This window comes from Anoplolepis gracilipes, chromosome 14 (assembly GCF_047496725.1).
Source record: "Anoplolepis gracilipes chromosome 14, ASM4749672v1, whole genome shotgun sequence".
Taxonomy (NCBI): Eukaryota; Metazoa; Arthropoda; class Insecta; order Hymenoptera; family Formicidae; genus Anoplolepis; species Anoplolepis gracilipes.
In genome coordinates, this window is record NC_132983.1 from 1,779,179 (window position 1) to 1,801,501 (window position 22,323).

Consider the following 22,323-nt stretch of genomic DNA (forward strand, 5'->3'; position numbering starts at 1 on the left):
ACTCACGAATATGCGCAACTGATTTATTGAATAAATTTAAATTTATAACAATGAGTATAAAGTGTCACACGACCTTTGAATTATGTAAATATTACCACAGTTCGAAAATGGCAAGTTGTATTATAAATATACTTTTTAAATAGAATGTTCTTTCGATTTTTTCAAAAAAATAATAAAAATTTTTCAACTTATCAGCCCCTTTCAACAATTAATTTATAGTTTTAATTTTAAAAATATTTAATGCAATTTTAATTATTTTATTAAATAAAAATAATCAACAATTTTAATAATTTATGCATTGTATTTGGATACTAGCTGCATGTGAAATTAATAGAATCAAGTGTTTCGTGTTGAAAAATTGTTCATTCTTAAGTTAGTTTCGATATAAAAAAATTGACGAAGCAATATAAGTCAGTCTTTATGATAGGTAATCTTTGAGTATCTATTCTAATTGTATTTACAATAATTGCAACAAGAGAAATATATAATTAAAAATCTCAGAATATGAAAAAATTAATTAACTTAGACCCAGTTCCACAAATGTTATTTTGGCCTTAAGCGAGACTCAAAATTTTAATCGACTAATCACAATTAATTCTTACTAATATTCTTGTTAATCACAATTAAATTCTTACATACATCAAAATGTTTGGTCAATTTACTTGTGGCCTTACAAAATAACATTTGGGTAATTTGGACCTTAGGTTATACAGAGAACAACGTTTCTTTACCTTCATAGTATATGTTTATTTGACTATATTATTAATATTATTTTATACAAAACATTATTTTATTGAAGAAAAATTTGATTGTTTCATCACAAATACAATTTAATACATTTGATTCAAATATTAGCCTTATTTGTTTCCAATAACTTATTAAGTACTTGTTTATGTTTTTGAATTTTCTGAAGAAATAATGTAATTTAAGTAAAAAAAAAATATTTCATTTAAAATAAACATACATGATATTTTTTGAAAGTTAAACAATCGTATTTCAAATATTAATTCAACTGAATTATTCCAATAATTAAATCTCTTTATCTCATAAAAAAAAAAAAAAATAAAATGTCTGAAATGCAAAGAAACGCTTTTCTCTGCGTGTGCAATCCTTCGCTTTGGATTTTATCTTCACGTTAATCCACTCACCAAATAATATGCACGATGAACAGGAAAGCGCCGGGCACGACGAGGTCGTCGCTGCCGACGCTCCAGCGTCGCCGGAACACCACGATACCAGGCATCTCTCGTCACGTCGTCGTCGTCGCCGCCTTCGTCGTCGTCGTCTTCTTCCATCCAATAAGCCGGCGACCGCGAGTCCACCTCACACGCGAATCACCGCGCGAATGCTCGTCGCCCGATTTGTCCGACGATCAACGTGGCGAGTGATCGACGACGGCACCCGACGACGCCGACGTCGGCGTCGCGCGGCGCGCCGAGTGCACTGACAATCACGGTGGCCCTTGTTGTTATCGCATTGCTTCGCGCTGTCCATCCTTGGTCGGCGAACGACCTGTCACCGACGACGACGACGACACATTCCTCTTGCCCTCCGTCACCGACGGCGCACCGCATCGCGCCGCTCGGCCGCGATAATCGTCCAGCGCTATCGCTGCTCTCTATTCACATCGATAACAATATCACTGGTTGTGAGACTGATGGAACCAGGATGGACGAAACAGGCCGCTCTACCACGCGGCACCGATGTCCCTCGGCGGATGTTCCTCGCAAAGTCCTCCGCGGAAGGTATCCAATTTCGTATACTCGGCTAGCAAGCAAGCACTAGGGCGCGAAATCGATTTCGGGACACCTTTATGTCGTTTCCTTGCAATTTTGTAAGAGACGACGGAAATTCTTATCCCCTGGAAAATGAAAAGAGATGACACCATTTTTTTCTCAAATCAATATTGCAACCATAAACGTGCGTTTGCTTCGCGTGATAAATCAGACATACTTTTTAGATCATCTATATAATTCGCGATAAAATTCTATTTATAACTTTAAGTATCTCGTTGTAATATGGAAAACACAATATATATGCACATTTGAAAAAAATAAACATATATGTATGGAGCAGAATATAAAATTAAAAATAGAAAACTCGTGTAAATTTTTATCTATATATAGCGGTATTTGTAGAATTTAAAGATTATTTTAATATTGTTTCTAAATCAAATATACTATATATTCTAGTTTTATTTTATAGATACTAAATGTAAGATAATTTAAATTAATTAGAAAACTTTATTTGCAATATTCTTTCATATATCAGATTAAAAAGTAAATTAAAAATTCTATGCGTGTAATTGGCTTTCAGAAATGACCTTTTCATTAATGAAAAGAAACTTTTAAACATTTTTCTTTCAAGTATTCGAACATTTCCGATGTGCTTCTACTTTTTTAAATAACTCAAAGATTCATTAGAAAATTATATTTGTTAAGGGTGTCTACTCACAAATCTTGCAAAAAAATTTGAAAATCCCCTAATCTTTCAGGTAATTTTGTTCAAAATTCCAAGTAAAGAGAATATTTTCAAGATTTTTTAAATACAATTTTCTAAAATAAATTTTTTTATCGTAAAATGCAGTTTTCTAATGCTTTTCGCTCAAAGAAAAAAAATTAAACTTAAAAAATCAAAGCCACTTAAGTGCTTACAAACATACTGAATAGCTTTCGTTAAGATAAACATTTTTAACTTTTGTAACATTTTTATTTTTTATCACTAAAAATTAAAATAAAGAATACGTACTGCATATTCAATATTTTATCAAGACATTAAATATATAAACAGAAATCAACATATATTTATAATTTATAATGTAAGAGCAAAATTATGGAAAAAAGAATTTTTTTAATTTTCTGCAATAAAATTCCATGAGAATCATTTGATTTTCAGCTATAAAGAAATTTTCTGAGAATTCCAGGTTTTTCCAAGGCTGTTATATATAACACCTTGTTGTTAGCAAATAATGAGAAAACTTTGATTGTTTGAATCGTTTGAAATTGGTCTTTTCGACCTACATTGTATATGTTGTGTCGGAAAATATATCCCCTCGCGATCTCTCTACGTGTTTTGTCATCAAGAAAATCGCACGGAAACAACGTTGGATAGCGACAAACGAAAAAACTCACTCATTATTCCAACCGTGAAATAGCGAATTAAATTGCCCGAGCTTTTCGCGGAAGGAAACTCGAGAGGAAAAACAAAAAGTTTTCGCTCGCCGTTCCTTAAAGGAGTCTCGGGTCGTCCTTAAAGAGTTAAGCATCTCTGAATCGTGTAGCGACTTTGAATTGTATGGAAGAATCTTCATGTATATCGTAAATCGCGTTGCGAAAGCAGTGCATTACGTACATTCGAGATTCTCTGCACGATTTATGACTGCACTTTTTATGAAATGCATTTGTAAAGCGTAACAACTATCGTCATACTAATATCAGAGAAAACAATCTTTATGAGGTAATTAGCAAGAAAATCCCCCGCAACGGTCGAATACGATAAAATTGAACGCTTACAATCAAAATGCGATCGTTCAAATCACCTCGATCGATCAAATCAAGACGCGAGATTTTTTAGTGAAACTGTAATAAAATATAAATCCCATTTTCTTTGCCTTCCGATGTCACGTAAGATGGAAGACTCGGTTGGAGAAGTTTATCGACCACAATAAAGTTACGAACTTTTGCACACGATGACGATGTCAAGGGTCGACGAAAATTCACTTCTCCTTCTTGTTCTAATTTTTTGTAAAACAATTTGAAATCCGACAAAGTTACAACGTATTAGCCCGAAGTAAAGGCTAAGTACGTTGAGAAACGGAAAAATTCCAATTATTCAGTCACTAGTGTATTTTTTTACTCGCAGCGATATTGCATCGCGAAAAAGGCAACGCGGAATAATTACGGCTCTTTCCAAGGCATTGAAAGAAAAATATCAACGCGATAAACGTGACAATTATACGCTTGCGTGCAAAGTATTTAATGTTTCGGATGTAATGAAACTAAGAAAAAGTTTGAAATTGAGTTAAAAAAATTCCCTCATCTTCCAGATATGTTTATTCAAAATGTTTTATTCAGATAAATAAAATATTTTCAAGATTATGAAAAAGATAATTTGTTTTTTCATTTCCTGAGTTTCAATAAAATTCCATGAAAATTGTTTAATTAAAAAAATTAACTAAAAAAAGTCCAGGTTTTTTCAGAGTAGACCCTTGTGAGTTAAACAAAGATGTACTTGGCGGGAAAAACAATGTAAAATAATATATCATCGTCGCGTCAATCATATATCATAAACACACCGTGAAACGCATGACAGATTCACGTGTATTGGAAAAAATATGTAATTTAAAAATATGTTCCACTCTCTCTTTTCCTTAAATTCGAATTCGCACTTGATTTATGTGAAATAACAGAATAAACTAGTTCGATTTTTTTGCCGAGAATCTTTGTGTCGTCCAGGATTAATTCGTGTGACCTTCGATTATATAATATTTTATTACAAATCATTCTCCGACCTTCCAAGACCTCGACACGGGGGAAGGAGCCGAATTGTCGAATCGAACGTGCCGTTGCAATGGTGTAGAAAATACACTAGGGTGTACGACGCGATGTTAATTCTCCGGGTCTGTGCGTGCGCGAATAAATCGATATCGTCTAATTAAATTAACGTTTGCTGGTGAACGGTCGTATTCGTGCGAACACGCATGAATTATAGACCGGCAAACTTATCCTCGCTCTTTCTCTTTTTCTCTTTAGCGTTATACTTATTGTTGCCAATTGCTATCATATGATCATTTATCTTGGCAATGACGTAACTTGGATTTTAAGACACGAATTTTCGCGAGATACGAATCAGATTTATTTCTAAAAAAAAAAAAAAAATGAAGGAATCACGTGTCGTGATTTTGAGAGGAGCGAGATCAGTTTCAATCTTCTCGCTGAAATTCGCATGTAATTCTTTATTAGCTTACTTTTATAATTGGACGATTATTACTGAAACTCGATATATATATATCATTCGGATAAAGTTGAAAGAAATTGAGATCGCGACGATTATTTTGAGAAACTAAAACCTTCGTTTAAATTTGTAATGCTTCGTAAGTTATTGAAATTATGCATTTATTACTGAAATTCAATATATCATTATCGAAGTAAAGCTAGACTTTACGTCAACCAAATTTAACCGTAACAATTCCAAATTAATGAAATTTCTAAGATCCAACTTTAGTTGAATCACTCGAATTAACCGCGATAAAATTAAAGCTTGATGAGATTTCTAAAATAACTACATCCACTAAACTCGCACAACCACGAATGAATTAAATGACATTAGCAAGTAGACGGAAATTAGTGCATGTATACGTTGAAAAAAACATGTAAAATTACACGCCGTATTACAAATAATATGTAAATACAAAGAGAATATGTAATAATAATAATAAAATGTATATTTCCATTATTTAATATATATAATTTGGCACCTGTATTAACTTAAACTTTCTCCAACGTTGATTAACTTTAATCTCGATTTAAACTTTATCTTCGTCTTTTTTAGATAAGTTTTGAAAAAAAAAAAAAAAGATGAAGATATAAAAATTTATTTATTTATAAAAGTTTATTATATTTAAAGTTTACTTTATTTATTGTAATATGATTTGTTATAAATTTATTTTATTAAAGATTATTTTATTTATTATAAAAGTTTATTTTTATTTAAATTAATCGCTAAAAAAACTGACCTTTGTGCATGTAATTTTACGTAAATATTTGTTTTATAGCGTGCGCTAATCGAATATGTAACCGTTCAATTGACATTACTAGGTTATACGTATTATTCTCTTCATATGCGATAAAAATCCTTGAATCTTTTACCAGTAGCACTTCTCTAATTTCGGTGTCCCAAGATCGTTGATAATCGCTTTTAATTCGACTCGTGAAGATTGCGCTTTCGGGGGCGCTTACCGTGGTCGACGGCGAGATTCACCGCGTCGTCGGCGACGACGACCCTCGGCGTCGGTTCGTCGGCCAGCGTGTCCGGCGACCGATCACCGGACTCTCTATCCTCTCCCGTTCCCTATCCCCCGGAGCAAGGACGCGTCTCCTTTCGTCTACGTGTCCCTTTGTCCTTCCTTTGTTTTCACGGGAGCGCGATTCGACGAGGGAGAGAAAGGGAAAGAAAGAGCGAGAGAGAGCGAGAGAGAGCAAGAGAGAGAGAGAGAGAGTAGCGTTCCTTCCTTCTCGTCTCCGGGTCCTATTCGCGGCGAGAAACGAACAACCCGCTACCGGGATCAAGCCGGAAGCTTTCCTCGCGTTCTCCTCGACGTCATGTCACTCTCCTTCGGAAATCGCAAAAAAAAAAAAAAATAAATAAATAAAATGAAAACTTCGCACCACCACTAAGTACCACGGCCACGTGCCACGAGAGAGCGCGTATCACGACGACACGTCGGCGCCACCACCGCGACAGGAACGCATCTCTCGACCGGCGAGAAGCGTAGAGCGTGACACGAGTCAAGCCGAGCCACCCCGAACCCCGAACGCGACTGACTGATCGCGAACCACCGTGCCGGCCCCGAGGTGGCACCCGAGGCGAGCCCTCTCCCCTCCCCCCGCCCCTCTACCGAAGGACCGTCTCTTCCCTCCCGTCACGCGCCTGCGTCCGTCCCGATTGTCATTGCATCGCGCGCACCCCCTCCCTCCCTGGCTCTCTCCCCCGCCCCGGGGAATGTTTGTTCCGTGTTCTTCTTTTTTTTTCTCTCTCTCTCTCTCTCTCTCCCCCCTGCCTTTTTTTACCCTTATTTTCGCGTTTGTCGCGACATGTATTCTGCAGGTCGATCGGTGGATTTAGTAGTTTACTATGATGATATCACGCGTACTATTTATGTACGTGGTGGTTGAACGATTCTTCTTCTTGTTTCCGGGGAAAAGGGTGAACCGATTTTTTTTTTTTTTAATTATTTTAGAAAATTGGATTAAAAAAATATTCTCTTTAGCTGGAATCTTGAAGAGAAGTATTTGAAAGATGAAGGAAATTTCGGAGAATTTGTTTGTATGTAAATAAAAAAACATTGAATACGATATATTACGATGTGTAAACTATATATTATTTGTAATGCGATAAATGTTTGAGAGAAAAGTTTCTCTTTCTTCATCACCTCTATTATTATCAGGGATTGTTTGTCGGGGATCGTTTCCTCGTCGAAAGTCTTGAATGACCGAGAAGCTTTAACCTTCCATTCTGATTGAAATCTGATAATTATATTATCGACCCTGCCTATAGCATTCTTAGAGGAAACCATCCTCTACAACGGCTCAGCTTATTTATATATAGCTGTTGATGTAGACTTTTTCTAGGGAAGGGGAAGCCGTTATCGCACACTCTCTCTGAACGAGTAGCTAGAATGCGATTACGCACAATCGCACGCGATCGTAACGGAAAACGTAGGCACGCATAAACCCGGATGCTTCCGTTTCAACATCCCCTTGTCTTATCGCGTACGCGTGACTTATGAAAGACACGTGGATCTTAGAATCATCACTCATTCATAATCGCATTATTTAGGTTTATTGCACGCACGCGCACATTCCACAAACACTCGTGCAAAGGGGTTGTGCGCGAGGATATTATATATTTAACTTTGCACGAAAATGTCTTATTGTTATTTTAATATTTAATGATATTTAAAATCTTTCACAAAACGTTAGAGAAATTAAATTATATAATTGTATTGAAATAAAAGTGAAAATAATTAAAATTAATAAAAATAAGTAAATTAAATTAAATAATTGATAAAAATAAATAATAAACTAAAATTAAATAATTAAAATTAAATTTTAAAAAGAGAGGATGCAATCAAGAAAGACCAAGGATCATTTGTAATAGAGTCTATAGAATATAATAATCTTTTAGGAATGCAAGTAGATAAAAAAATGAGCTATCGTTCTTAATTCACTAAACTTCCAACGCGCGTTTATTTTACCTTCGCAGAATTTTAATTCGAGTTATCAAGAATGTTGAAAATTAATCAGCCACTAATAGCGATCCATCAAATTTTTATTAGAAAAATCAAGTGCAATTTAATCGCAGCTACGCGCAATCTCATTACATCCCGCATAAGAAAGTTAATTACGATTGATTCAATCTCGGAGATCACTAGAACTACTGACGGTATGTTTTTTTTTGAGGGGGGGGGGGGGGCACAAAAAAAAGAGAGAGAGAGAAAGAGAGAGAGAGAGGGAGGGGAGAAAGGAAAACGGTGATTTATTCTTCTCGAGGGAAACGCACCCTCTCATATCGCGTCGATCGGAGACGTATTCCGATAAGGACACGTGGTTATCTTTGGCCGAATCGATCGCGACGACGGCGATGCCGCCGCTGTCGAGAGATTATCGGTGACCTTTTTTCCCCCCTCAACCGACCGATCTTTTATTTCCTAGTCCATTGTTCTCGCGCGCTGATTGTGCCAACGTTCTTGAATTAAAATTCTCCTCGCTTTAACCGGGATTTTATGACGGGAACGCGGATGTCACCAAGACAAATAATTTATGAGTAGATGGATATTGCCTTTTATTCGCATCCTTCAATTCGAGGTAATAGAGTAATAAAGAATGTCAAATGGCTCTTCATTTATGTTATATACATATGTGCATAATTCACAAACAATACGTCAAATTTTAGCGAGGAAATATTCGAGGAAATATAATTTTCTTTGGCAAAAAAATAATATTCAATTTTAAAAGATATTTAGTTTTTTTTATTGAAAATTAATTAATTAAAAACCTGAAAAATTCGCTAAGAAATATTTCAAATCGGATAAATAAAAAGCTTTCTATTTGCATCTTTTATACACATATTTAATTTGCCGGAGCATTTTCATTGAGTGAAAATTGACCTCAAATTCAAAATAGGTTTAAAGGTGACACATGTGTATGTGATGCATATTAAGAATTAAAGAAAATTCTCGACACGACTAATTTCTAATTTAGCAATGCTAGCTTTCTACTTATGATATGCATTTGTGAAATTAGATTTCCATTTCCAAGACGTAACGGCCAATAGACATCATAAAGCGATCCATCAGTCAAATTTATGGACGAACTGACCTAAAACATACCTCACTGGAGTGAGTTTGCTGCGCGCGAGCAAAAATAAATGCAAGTGCTTGCCTGAATCTATCTTTAGTGGGCGCGCAGAAACTTAAATTTCCAGATCAATATAAAAATACTATCAATGTTTATTTAACAGCCTGAAAATACTCGCCGGTCTCGATAGAGCTTTGAGCTCGCATGTAAAGGTCGACAGCCGCACAAAACGTTTCAGTCTCGATAATGAATAAAACGTTTTGAAGATCGTTTATTTCAAAAATATAATCCTTTACAATATGACAAAGTTATGTGATCGATACTCGTACATTTCCATCTTTCGCCATTTCTAACATATGTATTAATCTACGAATTCTAGTAAACCATATAACTGAAATTTGTATGTAAAAATTTTAAGTATTAAGAAATAAATAATAAATGTACAACATACACTTGTTGTAATAAAACTCAATAGACACCTACAACTAATAACGGCAGTGATAAATTGATAGATGTCAAATTGTCTAAATTAGCAGACTCATGATTGTCAATCCTTTTGGATTCAACAATCGTTATGAGTCTAGATAATTGATAATTCTCGAATGTTATTCATGAAAATAAAGGCATTTACAGTACCTGAGCAAATTATGATCCAGCTATCTTAATTCCTCGCACGATCGTAGTTTTTTATATACCAATCAACTGTTTCTTTAATCGCTTGTTCAAAAGGTGTGAATTGAAAATCGGGTAAATACTTTCGTAACTTTGCATTGCTTGCCGTTTTCTTATATTGACCGTCTGCCGCTGACGTGTCATACATCACCTTACCCTTAAAGTTGAAAGCTTGTACTAAAGTTTCAGCTACTTGCGCTATTGATTTCTCTTGCGCCTCATCCACTGAAAATAATAATTTTATCTCATAACTCACCTACCAATAAACTCAATATTCTGCAATAGAATCTATTAATATATAGTATCTCTGACATCAAGATATTTTCCAATAATAATAAAATTATTGAGATAGAAAATGATGGTCCATTCAAAATATTCATTGGAAAATTATGCAAAAAATATTAATGCTATCATTAAAAAATATTAAAATGTCAAAACTCTGCTTATCTACATAATATCTCCATAAATAATTACCTGACAATATAATTGGGTCCACAGAATCATATTCTCGCAGGACCCAAATTATTAGTTTCGCTAAGTCTATGCTATAAATAAATTGCCTTAAAGGTTTGCCAGAGCCCAACACAGTAAATACCTTATTCTCTGTATTTCCTGACAGAAAAGACATTAACTTAATAATAAATTCAAATCATATATATACATACAAAACTTGATTTCTTACCATCCTTGCATAAGTCATAAAGTCTTCGCATTAAACCAGGTATAACATGACTCGCACTGGGATGGAAATTGTCGTGAGGCCCAAAAACATTGCAAGGAATTACACTGGTGTACAGTCTACCATGCTGATCATGGTAACCTCTGTTTGCGATATCTATAAGCCTCTTGGCATAACTGTAACCATAATTTGAGGGATGTGGTGGTCCATTGTGAACCTAGAAAGTATTTATTTAAATATATTAGTTATTTTTACATGTATTTATAACAATGTGTATGTGCAATAAATTTGATATCGTTACCATGGTTTCATCGATTGGATAAGTCGTCTTATCTGGAAATATGCAAGTGGAAAGGCACGAAACAACCTTGGCAACATTCTGCTCGTGAGCAGTTTGAAGAACGTTGTCGTTCATGTGTATATTGTTCCGCTGCAACGATAAAAGAACATTAAGCTCTAAAGATCTATATACAATTATAATATAAATGATTTTTTTGTAATATTTACCAAAAAGTCCAAATTTTGCGACATATTGCAGAAAAGCCCGCCGACCATGGCAGCCAGATGAATAACATGTGTCGGTTTGTGTTGATCGAATAACCTATGGATGCTCTCTTTATCGCTGTGAAAAAAATCATTTGATCGGAATTACATAAATGTTTCTAACCCACATGTTTTGTTAGCGATTGTCCATTGATTTGACTCACCATAAATCCGCATCTTTTGACCCGACAAATATCCACCTCTCGTCCTCTCTCCTGTCATGTTCGATGACACTTTGAATAGCTCTGCCAACGAGGCCCGAACCGCCGGTTACGAGGATGATCTTCATGTTGTCAAGAGCGATTTTTAGCGATACTTATTCGACGTTTTTACACGAAATGAAAGAATATGGCCGAAAAAAGTGTCGCTCTGCCCTGCAAAGTGAGATATATTAATAGTTAAAGTTGACGACTTGACAGATTATGAAATCTGTCATACTCACCCTAGGAAAGCCTCCTATGCAAGGTGTGTGTATGTGTGTGTATGTGCAGAGAGTTTATATTTATTAAGTCTTCGCCTTACTAAACTGATGAGTCTACAGTCTACAATATCTTTTGAATATGCGTACAGGTGCTATCCAAAACAAATATAATATGATAAATACGTGTGCAAAATGTAGATAAATAAATTTCTGACTAATCACGTGGGTTAGATAAGTTGGAGAATGTTGACATGATCGATCGTCGTTATGTTATCACGCGTGAGTCGAACATTATAATTAAAATAACCCGCGAAAAATATGAAATTTAATATTTAATAATATAAAAAATAGATAATCACGAATAAAATAATACTAAAATATTAATAAAAATAATATAACAGATTGAAAGATTTAATCTATTGTTAAAAACCATATTTTAACTAGATAGAAAAAAAACATGTATATATTGTAATATATATATATATATATATATATATATATATATATATATATATATATATATATATTTATTTATAATTTATAAATATATAGTTTATATACTTTAATATATGTAATATATACATTTTTTTATATAATACATATATTAAAATTACTATCACAGTTTGTGCTCGTTACTTTACTTATTCTGTTATTAATAATTGAATTATAAAGTATAAGTAGAGAGAGAAAAATGATAAAAAAATTTTTACTCGATTCATTAGTTAGAGAAACTTCAAGTTTTGTGTAATAAAAAATAATATTAACTTAAGGAAGGGAAAAAATAACATATTGATAACTGATAGGTTATCACACAGAGGTTTTCCTGGCTTGACATAATTACGTTGACAACTTCTCGGAAATTGTCGCAATACTGCTGTATACAGATAACGTTCGGTTATGATAACTTGACGATTAATCATTGTTTCAATGAGCAATAGCCAAAATATTTTGTTTAACTTTGCAAGTTAAATTGATAATCCTTAAAAGAGACATAACATTATAACATTTAACAAAATAACATTCATCAATATTATATACCAAAAATCACTATCATATGTTTTTAATTGCACATGATTTTAATATCAATATTAAATTTTATCTTTGCAACAGAATATATAAAATTCTTCATCGTAAACAATCTTGGCAACGAACACATTATTGCCAAGATTGGGTCGTGCTTTTTCATTTTTATATTTCTACAGACATATTTTTTGTAAATTATAATTGTAGTATGAGAATTTATAGACTGTTTATAGATATCGCAAATAAAGATTACTATAATCGTACATATAGATTATACCAATGTAATTTCTAGCAATGAAAAAGGAAAACTTATTGCAATTATTATGTGTTTTGGGATGCGTATTATTGTACATGAAAAGTTGATAGGCAAAAAAAATAGCAGTTATTAAGAACTTCTTTATTTTATTTTCGTTTAAAAAATAGAGATCGGTTTGTCTAACAATGTTTCGACCATGAATTACCATCAGAGAAAAATATACGATAATTGCAACAAAAGTTTCCAATCAACTTAATTAGATCTAAATTCGGCACTCATATGAGTTATATTATAAGTTATATTTGAGCTGGAGGAATAAGATAAAACTTAATTTTTCTTCTTAGTTCCTAGGTAATATCATTTCACTAGTATATGCGTATTAAATACAATATAAAATAACGCAATTATTGCTAGTACATCTAATAATAAAAAAATAAAGAAGTAATGAATGGCAAACTCATTTTACACAACCTTTACGTTTTCTGCGAGCCTTTTTATCCTTATTCAAAATAATTACTTATATAGGGACCTGAAGAAAAAAATTATGAAACTATGAATACTTTTTTTTTGCAATATTAACTCTTTTTTTTTTTTTTTTTTTTTATAGCTCGCGGGAAAAAATGAGTATTGGTCACAAAAGTGCCATAATTTACATTTGTGTTACAAATGTGATTTTTATAAGATTTCTGCATAAGAAGTGTTCTATGAGAACATTTTACAAAAATCCCGAAACTTTATTAGGTCCCTAAATACGTCTGTCATGTTTCAAGTAGACATTATAACAGGCTGAAAAAAATTTGCTTCTCAACTAACAGCCGAACGTTAAACAAGAGGGTAGCTGGCGCTGCTCGCTATACCGCAGTTATTATTCTTATTCCTGGCCATCTTAATGTATCCTTTCTCGCCCCATGTTTCACCCCAACTGTTCTTGACTAACCAATAATCCTCATTAGTTTCTTCATCTGTGCCATAACCAACAATCAGGACACCATGATCCAAATTTTCTGAATCACATTTAGGGTCGTAATAAACGCCTGAAAATTGTAAAAAATTTTAAGCAAAAAAGAAAAAAAAATTCAAAGCAAAAAATAGATTCCAAATAAAGTAAAATTTATTATATTGTCAAATGTAATTTTACGTTTTCTATACATTATATATTCAATGTTAGTAGCATTGATTATTAACATTGTCAATTTATAATCACAGCCAATTAATTATATTAAATTAAATGTGTACCTTCGCTATAAAGATGGAAGGACTCGTGAGAAGCATCAATGGCAACTGAAACTGGACCCATGGTGGCAACCGCAGCTTTCAATTTTCTCTCGTCTCCTTCTGGAATGTCTACAAAGCCGACATCGGAAGCACCGCTGTTTTTCGGATTATATCTGCAATTTTAGGAAAGTAATAAATCATCAGATTCTACGAACAGACGTTTCTGTCACGTATGATAATTAACAAATACACACCTGCATTTGTCATTCTCTGCTTCGTATGGATAGGTCTTTTCAGTATCAAGGCCTTTGTTGTCCTTGATATATCGAAAAGCATTATCCATCAAACCACCATTGCAGCCATTATTACCATACTTGCCGGAACAATCGATCAAATTTTGTTCACTCAATGATATCAAAACGCCAGTTTGTCTAAAATGCTGCCCTTCCAAGGCTCCAGTCTGCAAGAAAAGACAATAGATAATTTCTTACAATGACAAGACTGTCAAAAAAAGATCAATAATTGTACACATAAAAACTGAAAAACATTCAAAATATAATTGTGCCATTTGAATGTAAGTTTAAATATCAAGATAGTTCAAAGATATATTTTTAAAAAAATATTCGCATTGTTTAAAGTTGAATCAAGATATCAATGTTTCAAAAGACATTAAAACAACTTACTGAAGAGAATGCCCAGCAGGATCCACATTGTTCTTGATCCTTAACTGCAGTGACAGCGCCTTTCTTTCTCCAATCGACTTCTTTTGGTAATTCAACATTAGCTGGCTCAATGAATGTTGCTCCTGCAGACTCTAACATTTCGCTAACGCCTATTGATTTATTGAAGCCATTCAAAGTATTGACAATTTCGTGATGTAACTGTAAGAAAAAATATATATTTCTCAGAAAATTTCTCATCATAATTAATCATACAATTCACAATTAATCATACACTTCAGAACTCACCATATCACCATATTTGTTCATTCCTAGTTTGTAGCCAACTTCCTTCATCTCATACCTGCGATTGTGTTCAACAATCTTGCGCTTGTTATCCAAGAAGATCTTCATTCTGTATCCCTCTTCGATCGGGGATTTGTAAACTTTTTTATGATGCGCCTGAGAAATAATAAATGTAATTAATAATTAATCTTAATAATTAATATTTAATCTTACAATTAGTAATCTGATGTTGAAATATCTCAAGTTTTAATTACTCTCGCAATATTCGCTTTTTATTCAAAAAAAGAAAAGACAAGCGCGCGCTATAAAATATTAACTTTTAATCATTTCTAATAGCATTCTATATAATAATGTTTATGATTTCCTTTTTAAAAGAGTCTCTTAATAATCAGATCTTGAATCATTTCTATAGCTTTGTTTCATTTTAGCAGTATTGTGTAGATTATATTACTGGTGTAGATTATATTACTATAACATTCTACAGAAGAGAAATATGATTCAAGAGTTCAAGAATAATCTGTAACTGATATATTATGAACAACATTCATATCTTATTATTATTATTTACAGAGTCCGTAATTTGATATGAAGAAAATAAATATATGCAAGATGTAAATATAATGATCTCATACCTTAAAAATAAACCATTCGGCATCTAAAATTTTGCTAAAGGAAATAGCATCCCCCGTGACAATTACCGCCAGCAACAACAAAGCCAGAATACTCTTCATGATTACTTCAATAATTCAAGAATTTACCTAAAAAAGATGATAATTTTTTTCATTAATATTATGCTCCAAATTAGAACAATTTGGAAATGTTGTTAGAATGTATGAAAAAAATTTATTTTTCAGAAATTTTAAATAGATTGAATACAAGTATATTAAAATTTCATAATAATTGTCTAATTGATAACTTATTCGATATTATTTATATATTTTTATATTTTTAACAAACTTAAATTTTATAATACTATTTTATAATATTATTATAGTTATATTTCTCAACATGTTGAGTGCCATGCAGAAATTGAATAGCTATTCAGGCTATTATTTGGAAATACATAAGTTTGTATGAAAACAGATAGGGACCATTTGAATCACACATGACTTTAAAAACTTGAATACTCGTGGCCCATAGATAAATCATATGTACCTCAATGTATAGAACAATATGATTCACGGATGAGTCACATGACAGTCAGCATATTAACAATAAGATATAAATTTTAAATGTACACATGTTTACATTTCTTTCAATATTGCTGTCAACGCTCTTGATAAATAAAGATACAATTAGATAAACAGTGAACCTTATTAATGTTAGCCTCAAATTAACAGACTTTCATCTCGTGCATCATGGGTAAGCCGGAAATTTTGAAAGTTTCGAAAACATTTCTGAGGAACATTACGTCAGTCTGATAGTCCGTCATTTTTGTATATCGATTATTGTCCCGCATGAAGTCATATCTTCGCCTGCACGTGTCAAAGACATTTGTAACTTCATTTTTTTCTCCGATAATAAATGAATGAAGATATCCAGAAATTACGCACTCGCTAGAACGAGTGTTGCAATATATGCTAATCAAATAAAACGATCGAGGATCGCGCGATCTATAATACTATTTTATTTTCTTTATTCTACGTCCTCCGAAAGACAAGTGATATCGTCCAAGCGACGTTATTATCCCATAAATATAATTGCAGTTTCAACAATGCGACGAATGACACATATTTCTCGCAGATACAGGGAAGTATAATATAAACCTATCATTTTTGCGAATTATCGCTTTTATATGAAGTTATATTTTTCACGGTGTCTAGTCAAATTTTGTAAAAAATAATCCTTGATCCTCCAGGTACTTTGTTCAAAATCCCACGAAAGAGAATATTTTCAAAATTTATTTGGTGCAAGTTTCTAAAATAAATTTTTTTATTGTACACGTTTTCGAACGCTTTTCATTCATACAAAATGAAAAACTCTAAAGCCATTTAAGTTTCAAGAGTGATAACCTTTATTGCAAATAGAAACTAAATAACTTTCGATAAGATAAAAATTTTTAACTTTCAATGACATTTTTATTTTTTATCATTAAAAATTGAAATGAAGAATATGTGTACTCTATATTCAATATTTGTTACAGACATTGAATATGTAAATAGATATATAATTGACAGTAAAAGAGCCAAAATTTATCAAAAGAAAAATGTTTTTAAAAATTCTTTGAGTCCTAATAAAATTTCATGAGAGAATTTTTTATTTCTTCAGATAAAAAAAAAGTTTCTGAGAATTCCAGGGAGTATAACATCTTGCTCTGTGCATGTCAGACAAGAAGCAGTTTCATTTTTCCTCTGATAATGAATAACTGAAGAAAGGAAAAAACTACGCACTTATCACAGATACAATGCTGGTAGTAATCGCCTCGCTTCGACCTAATGTCAGATTTTTTTTTTCCCCTACAAGAAAACACGGGAAACGCACATGGAGATAAGGGATCTTTCAGGATATCGACTTTCTAGTAAAACAAATCGAAAAATGAAACTGTTGATCAAATGATAAATACACCCGCTACAGACGAGTAGTATTATGTCCCGGAAGATTTTTTTTCGTCTTAAGATCGTAAAGTCTCTTATCTTTTCTCTTACGTAAATTTATCGCCTTTGTGCATATGTATTTTAATTTAAGACGCAATTTGTTCGCTGCTAACATTAAGAATTAAGTTTCAGATTAAGAGAACGTTTTAAAACTGCCAATGAATATACATATAATAGCAAGCAGATATAAAGTAGATTTTTGAATATATATAAATTTTATTTTTTCAAAATTTCTGAACTGAACTTCGAGAGCTGTAAAAATACATGATATATTTCACGAAGATAATTAACGTCAAGAAGAATATTTGTAAAATATTAATAAAATATATCTGAAATTTTAGGCCCCTCTTATGAGATGATTTTGTAAGATAAAACACGTGTATGACAATGACCTCTACTATTGTTCTTTTATCTTTCTTTTATTTGCTTTTATCTTTTACTTCAATGTATTCAAGATAAGTCGTGTATTCGTAATAGCTACGATAATTTAAAGGTATCATTCAATTTAATTCAATTTGGTAGAAACTAAAGCGATGTATTGTGTAATGTGTGACGTTCTGATGTTAATATATATACATAGTAAATGTCAGACGTTATTTTTTTCGTTCGCACGAAATCACGTGACTGTAAACTGCGTGTCTCGAGTATATATATAAAAAAAAAAAAATGTACTCTTTTGTTCTAACTACGCATTAAATAGGCGGTTGTTTACATCCTGTATGATATGCGATTTTGTTGAGAGATCACGTGGTACAGAGAATGTAGATTGTAAAAACGTGTCTCCATTGTGACATCGCTTGTCATGTTTCCAACAATCAAATGCATGATAATTATTTCAAACAAAGGCCGATAATAAAGAAAATATAACTGTCAGTTTGGCAGCAATGATTAAATAAGGAGCAAGAAACATATGTCACACGAGTCATATTGACGTTAATTTTGATTTTCCAATTTGAATTCTCTTATTAATCGTAAACTTTTCCCGTTTTGCATAAAAAAAAAAAAAAAAAGACAGAAAAATCGCGAGAAAGACAAATAGGTCCTGTTGCTCGTGCGCTTCAAGTTTGGCACTTTTTCATCGACAACATCGTTTCTAGTATTCGCGTATATCGTGACTCGGATGCGTCGAGGACGCTCACAACAGACTCGATTAACCCAAACAACGAAATTGGCCCATTATTCAGACGCATAAGGGACATAAAGAAACCGGATCTTACGCGTACCTGACAGTACAAACGTCCTATTATTACGTTTTACGAATAAAATACACAATTGGTCGATTTCCCTCTTCACAGATGCTCCGAACGGTTATGCAAATCTAAATAAACGTCACATCATGTGAGCGTGCGAAACGTACAATGTATGTCAAAGTGCCAGAAAGAGAAAGAACGAGAAAAAACAAGTTTATTTTATTTCAATAACTCATCTACCCTTCGGATCCCTTTGTCCTTTTTTTTTCTCTCCAGAAGTCGATTTATACGCGTCATTGAATTTCCATTGGAAAAGCTCTGTTTCAAAACGGACGGAGAAGCGCGATCGGAAATAAAACTTGCGAATAATATATAGTATCACATGTATAAATAAATATGTACTCACCAGAATTCTTTTTCTCTCTAACGGAAGGAAACGATTAAACTGGCGCGATCTGTGACAGTCGACCACCTGCGACGAACGAGCGACAACGACTGGCGACAACTTCGCGTCGACTTTTGTATTGCTCTTCCGAGTCTCCCCTCCCAGCGGCCCGTGACGTCACCGCTTTCATCGCCGTAGACTACGTGATTCATTGACGGTCGGGCGACAGTTCTTTTTTGTTTATCCGCGCGACGAATTCCAACGCGCCGGACGACCTTTCATACTTCTTTTGTGAAGGCGGGATATATCAGTGTATGTAAATATGTACGTACATACTGATTAACATACATGTGATGTTACGCCCGCGAGTCATGTGCTTGTGATAAACAAATATCGAATAACCCAGATTCATAATCGTCTCCTCGAGAGGAAGCTACGCAGCTACGAAGCTCATCTTTTTCGAAGGCGGAAAAGATAATTCGCGATTAAAGTCACTTTTAAATCCTTTATCTTACTGCGTCGTTTTTAGATGATAAATTTAATGACGAGAGAGTATCATGCTTCGTTAACGACGCATCATTTCATTAGCTTTTCAAAAGTCAAATTGATTTTTAAGAGACTCATATTTTGAATATTATTATATTCTCTTTTTATATATATATAAGAAAAAGAAAGAAAAAGATAAATAAATAAATAAATGCATATGTTTATTCATTTATTTATATTATATATATATATATATATATATATATATATATATGTAAACATTTATATATATACAAAATATTTTTACATTATTTCTAAAAATTTTTTCTATTGAAAATTTAAAAGCAATCGCATTAGGATTTAACACGTGAAATTGTACGCGTTGGAATTTGACAATTCGTAGAATGTTTCTTCCTTGGATAGTTTGTCAAAATATTTTGACACAATAATAATAATAATAATAATAATAATAATATGTCCATAAAATAAAAGTGTTTGAAACGGAATTTATGACTCGTGAATTCCACGGTCGATAAGAGTGTCGCACACGTTTGTTCACGTGATAAAACAGTGAGTGAGCGAGAAAGTACATTTTGAGAGGAGGAATCATGCCTGCGAAGAAGGAATATTATAATCTCACGCCGGAACAGCAAAAAATTGCATTATGGAGAGACGTGAAACGAAGAGAATTGCGCGAGTTGTACCTGAAGGATTCGGCACATCCGACCAAGAGCCTCCTGGTGCGTATATTCATGTATACAAAAAAATTTAGATCCTAACCTCTATAAACATATCCACAATATTTGTTTTCGCGAACGAGATTTATTATTTTGCAGTCGAGGTATTTTATTTATTATCTGTCTATTCAATAGCTTGTTTTTATGTTTTTTTTTCTTTTGCATTGACGTTAAATGTGACATTTTTATTTTCATATTGCGTTAGAAAAAATATTCATGTGATCAATATCTTTTAAAATAACAGCAATATTGCAAATATAATATGATAGCAGAGGATATCTATCATCATTCATAAGAGTATAATAAATATAAACTTATACGTGTAATATTCTGAGTGTGCTTCATGCTTTATAATCTAGAAATATATTTGTACAGAAATTATATAACAGGCTTGACAGATCTATAAAACATAACAAGAACTATTTTATGTTATTTAGACATATTTGTTTTATATCATATTTTATTAATTTAGAAATATGTCAGTGCAAATATAATTGTTTTAAATAATTTTATTAATAATGTATGAATTAATTGTTTCATATTTTGTCACAATTACTTATTCTATATGTATATAGTTTGATACAGGAATGCACAGATTTGGCGCGTCAAAAACGGCATTAGATCAGTTTTTTGTACCTACACTTGTAGGTTACCTTACAAAAATAGGATTTGTTGTGGGTTCTATTGTGCTCACTGGAATAATTATAAAGAAAAGAAGGGTAAGCTAAAATGCATAAAAAAAAATCAATCACATACTGCAAAATTAAGATGTACTTCAACACTGTATTTCTCGCAGGATGCACGAGAACATTTATATCGTACCGGACAAGTAAGTTATGCGGACAGACAATTTAAATTCGTCTAAAATATTAGACATATAGTTATTTAGAGAAATATAAGTACAGTTGTAATGTATCATTGTATAATTAAATAAATTATCGAAACAATATTAATTTGAAATGTAACATTAGACAGAACCAAAATTTTTCAAAAAAGATTGAAAATCTCTGTTTAATTAATTTTAAAAAAGACCTTAAAAATATAAAACGTATGTAAAACGTGTAACTTGATAACTAAGGATCTTATTGATTTATCTTATATAATATAAGCTTATACATATACATTATATATCTTCTCTTGATATAGTTTTTTTTTCTACTTTTATTACCGATCTTCAAGTTGTTTATCACGTGCAACAACAGCATCGTCAAACTTAACCATATACGTGGTTCCTTTGTGCCAGTGAGCGGTGACCTTTGCAGGCTGCAATAATCAAAACATTTTTGCAAATCTCTCATTGCGCAAAGGTATACACCAGATGAAAGCCAGATTGAATTTATTACTTTGAAACAAATGGAATATTACTTACAAAGCCGCAGTCGCAAAGTACAGCCTCCACGATACCGGCGACGAAGGAGGCGCAGTTCAAGCTTCCCTTATCCTTGGGCACCGACACAAACTTGTTTACCAAAGATTCCTTCTCGATGATGTAATACGTACGCTCGTCGTCGTTGGCGTGTTCCAGCTTATCAGCCTCTCGACCAAACAGAGACTTCCACATCGTACTTTTGACAAACAACAATACGTTGAGCAATTTTATCTCGCGTTTGCCATTCTTCTCTCGCATCACGAGCAAGTCCGTTATCCTGTGACCGACCTCGGCGCCCATCTCCGCCAATCTGGACAAATAAAAAGGATGTTTAAGTAAACGTCAGAGGATTAATTTATAGGAAAGACTGATTCGGTTTTCTTACTTATTCTGCAGCTCTGGAACAGTGTAGACTCTGTTTTGACAGTACTGTACGAGTTCGGAGAACAGGAGGGCAAAACAGCTCAGGCTAACCTCTCCTTTACCTTTGCTCAACGATTTGTCGAGGATACTGGTCCGAGGTCTTATGGCTGATATCGTGATGCTCGACATTTTTAGATTAATTATGTGTCTTTTATATTCTTATGTAATTTTTATACAAATGTATCTCCGGAAACATTACGGCTGTCAAATTGATGTTTTCGTGAACATCGCCATTTTTTTTTTCGTGATACAGTCTGACATCTGACGACACCACGTGGAATTATTTCA

General features: G+C 33.0%; 4 protein-coding genes across 6 annotated transcripts; 1 reads left to right on the plus strand and 3 right to left on the minus strand.

The window, feature by feature from the left end:
* Positions 1 to 1,351: 1,351 nt before the first annotated feature.
* Gmer (GDP-L-fucose synthase-like protein) lies at positions 1,352 to 11,643 on the minus strand. 3 transcript variants are annotated; one of them, XM_072906660.1, is made up of 8 exons: positions 11,414 to 11,643; positions 11,136 to 11,345; positions 10,936 to 11,050; positions 10,730 to 10,858; positions 10,432 to 10,645; positions 10,224 to 10,361; positions 9,714 to 9,974; positions 1,352 to 1,861 (listed from the first exon to the last, which is right to left on the minus strand). In XM_072906660.1, the coding sequence occupies exons 2-7, from the start codon at positions 11,258 to 11,260 to the stop codon at positions 9,739 to 9,741; spliced, it is 957 nt and encodes a 318-aa protein (XP_072762761.1). In that variant the 5' UTR covers positions 11,261 to 11,345; positions 11,414 to 11,643; the 3' UTR covers positions 1,352 to 1,861; positions 9,714 to 9,738. The 3 variants fall into 3 exon arrangements, with proteins under 3 accessions (XP_072762761.1, XP_072762760.1, XP_072762759.1); XM_072906659.1 differs by lacking the exon at positions 1,352 to 1,861 and adding an exon at positions 8,797 to 9,098 and having other exon boundaries at positions 11,414 to 11,642; XM_072906658.1 differs by lacking the exon at positions 1,352 to 1,861 and adding an exon at positions 9,325 to 9,468 and having other exon boundaries at positions 11,414 to 11,642.
* A 1,154-nt stretch (positions 11,644 to 12,797) lies between these two features.
* On the minus strand, positions 12,798 to 19,173 carry Ctsl1 (cathepsin L). Its single transcript, XM_072906347.1, has 7 exons — positions 19,042 to 19,173; positions 15,484 to 15,609; positions 14,855 to 15,007; positions 14,570 to 14,767; positions 14,141 to 14,346; positions 13,908 to 14,059; positions 12,798 to 13,705 (listed from the first exon to the last, which is right to left on the minus strand). The coding sequence occupies exons 2-7, from the start codon at positions 15,580 to 15,582 to the stop codon at positions 13,494 to 13,496; spliced, it is 1,020 nt and encodes a 339-aa protein (XP_072762448.1). The 5' UTR covers positions 15,583 to 15,609; positions 19,042 to 19,173; the 3' UTR covers positions 12,798 to 13,493.
* Positions 19,174 to 20,033: 860 nt separating this feature from the next.
* Nd-b15 (NADH dehydrogenase (ubiquinone) B15 subunit) lies at positions 20,034 to 21,190 on the plus strand. The gene is made up of 3 exons (XM_072906364.1): positions 20,034 to 20,246; positions 20,819 to 20,962; positions 21,040 to 21,190. The coding sequence occupies exons 1-3, from the start codon at positions 20,115 to 20,117 to the stop codon at positions 21,106 to 21,108; spliced, it is 345 nt and encodes a 114-aa protein (XP_072762465.1). The 5' UTR covers positions 20,034 to 20,114; the 3' UTR covers positions 21,109 to 21,190.
* On the minus strand, positions 21,010 to 22,297 carry LOC140673391 (trafficking protein particle complex subunit 5-like). The gene is made up of 3 exons (XM_072906355.1): positions 21,998 to 22,297; positions 21,613 to 21,922; positions 21,010 to 21,506 (listed from the first exon to the last, which is right to left on the minus strand). The coding sequence occupies exons 1-3, from the start codon at positions 22,162 to 22,164 to the stop codon at positions 21,408 to 21,410; spliced, it is 576 nt and encodes a 191-aa protein (XP_072762456.1). The 5' UTR covers positions 22,165 to 22,297; the 3' UTR covers positions 21,010 to 21,407.
* Positions 22,298 to 22,323: the final 26 nt, after the last annotated feature.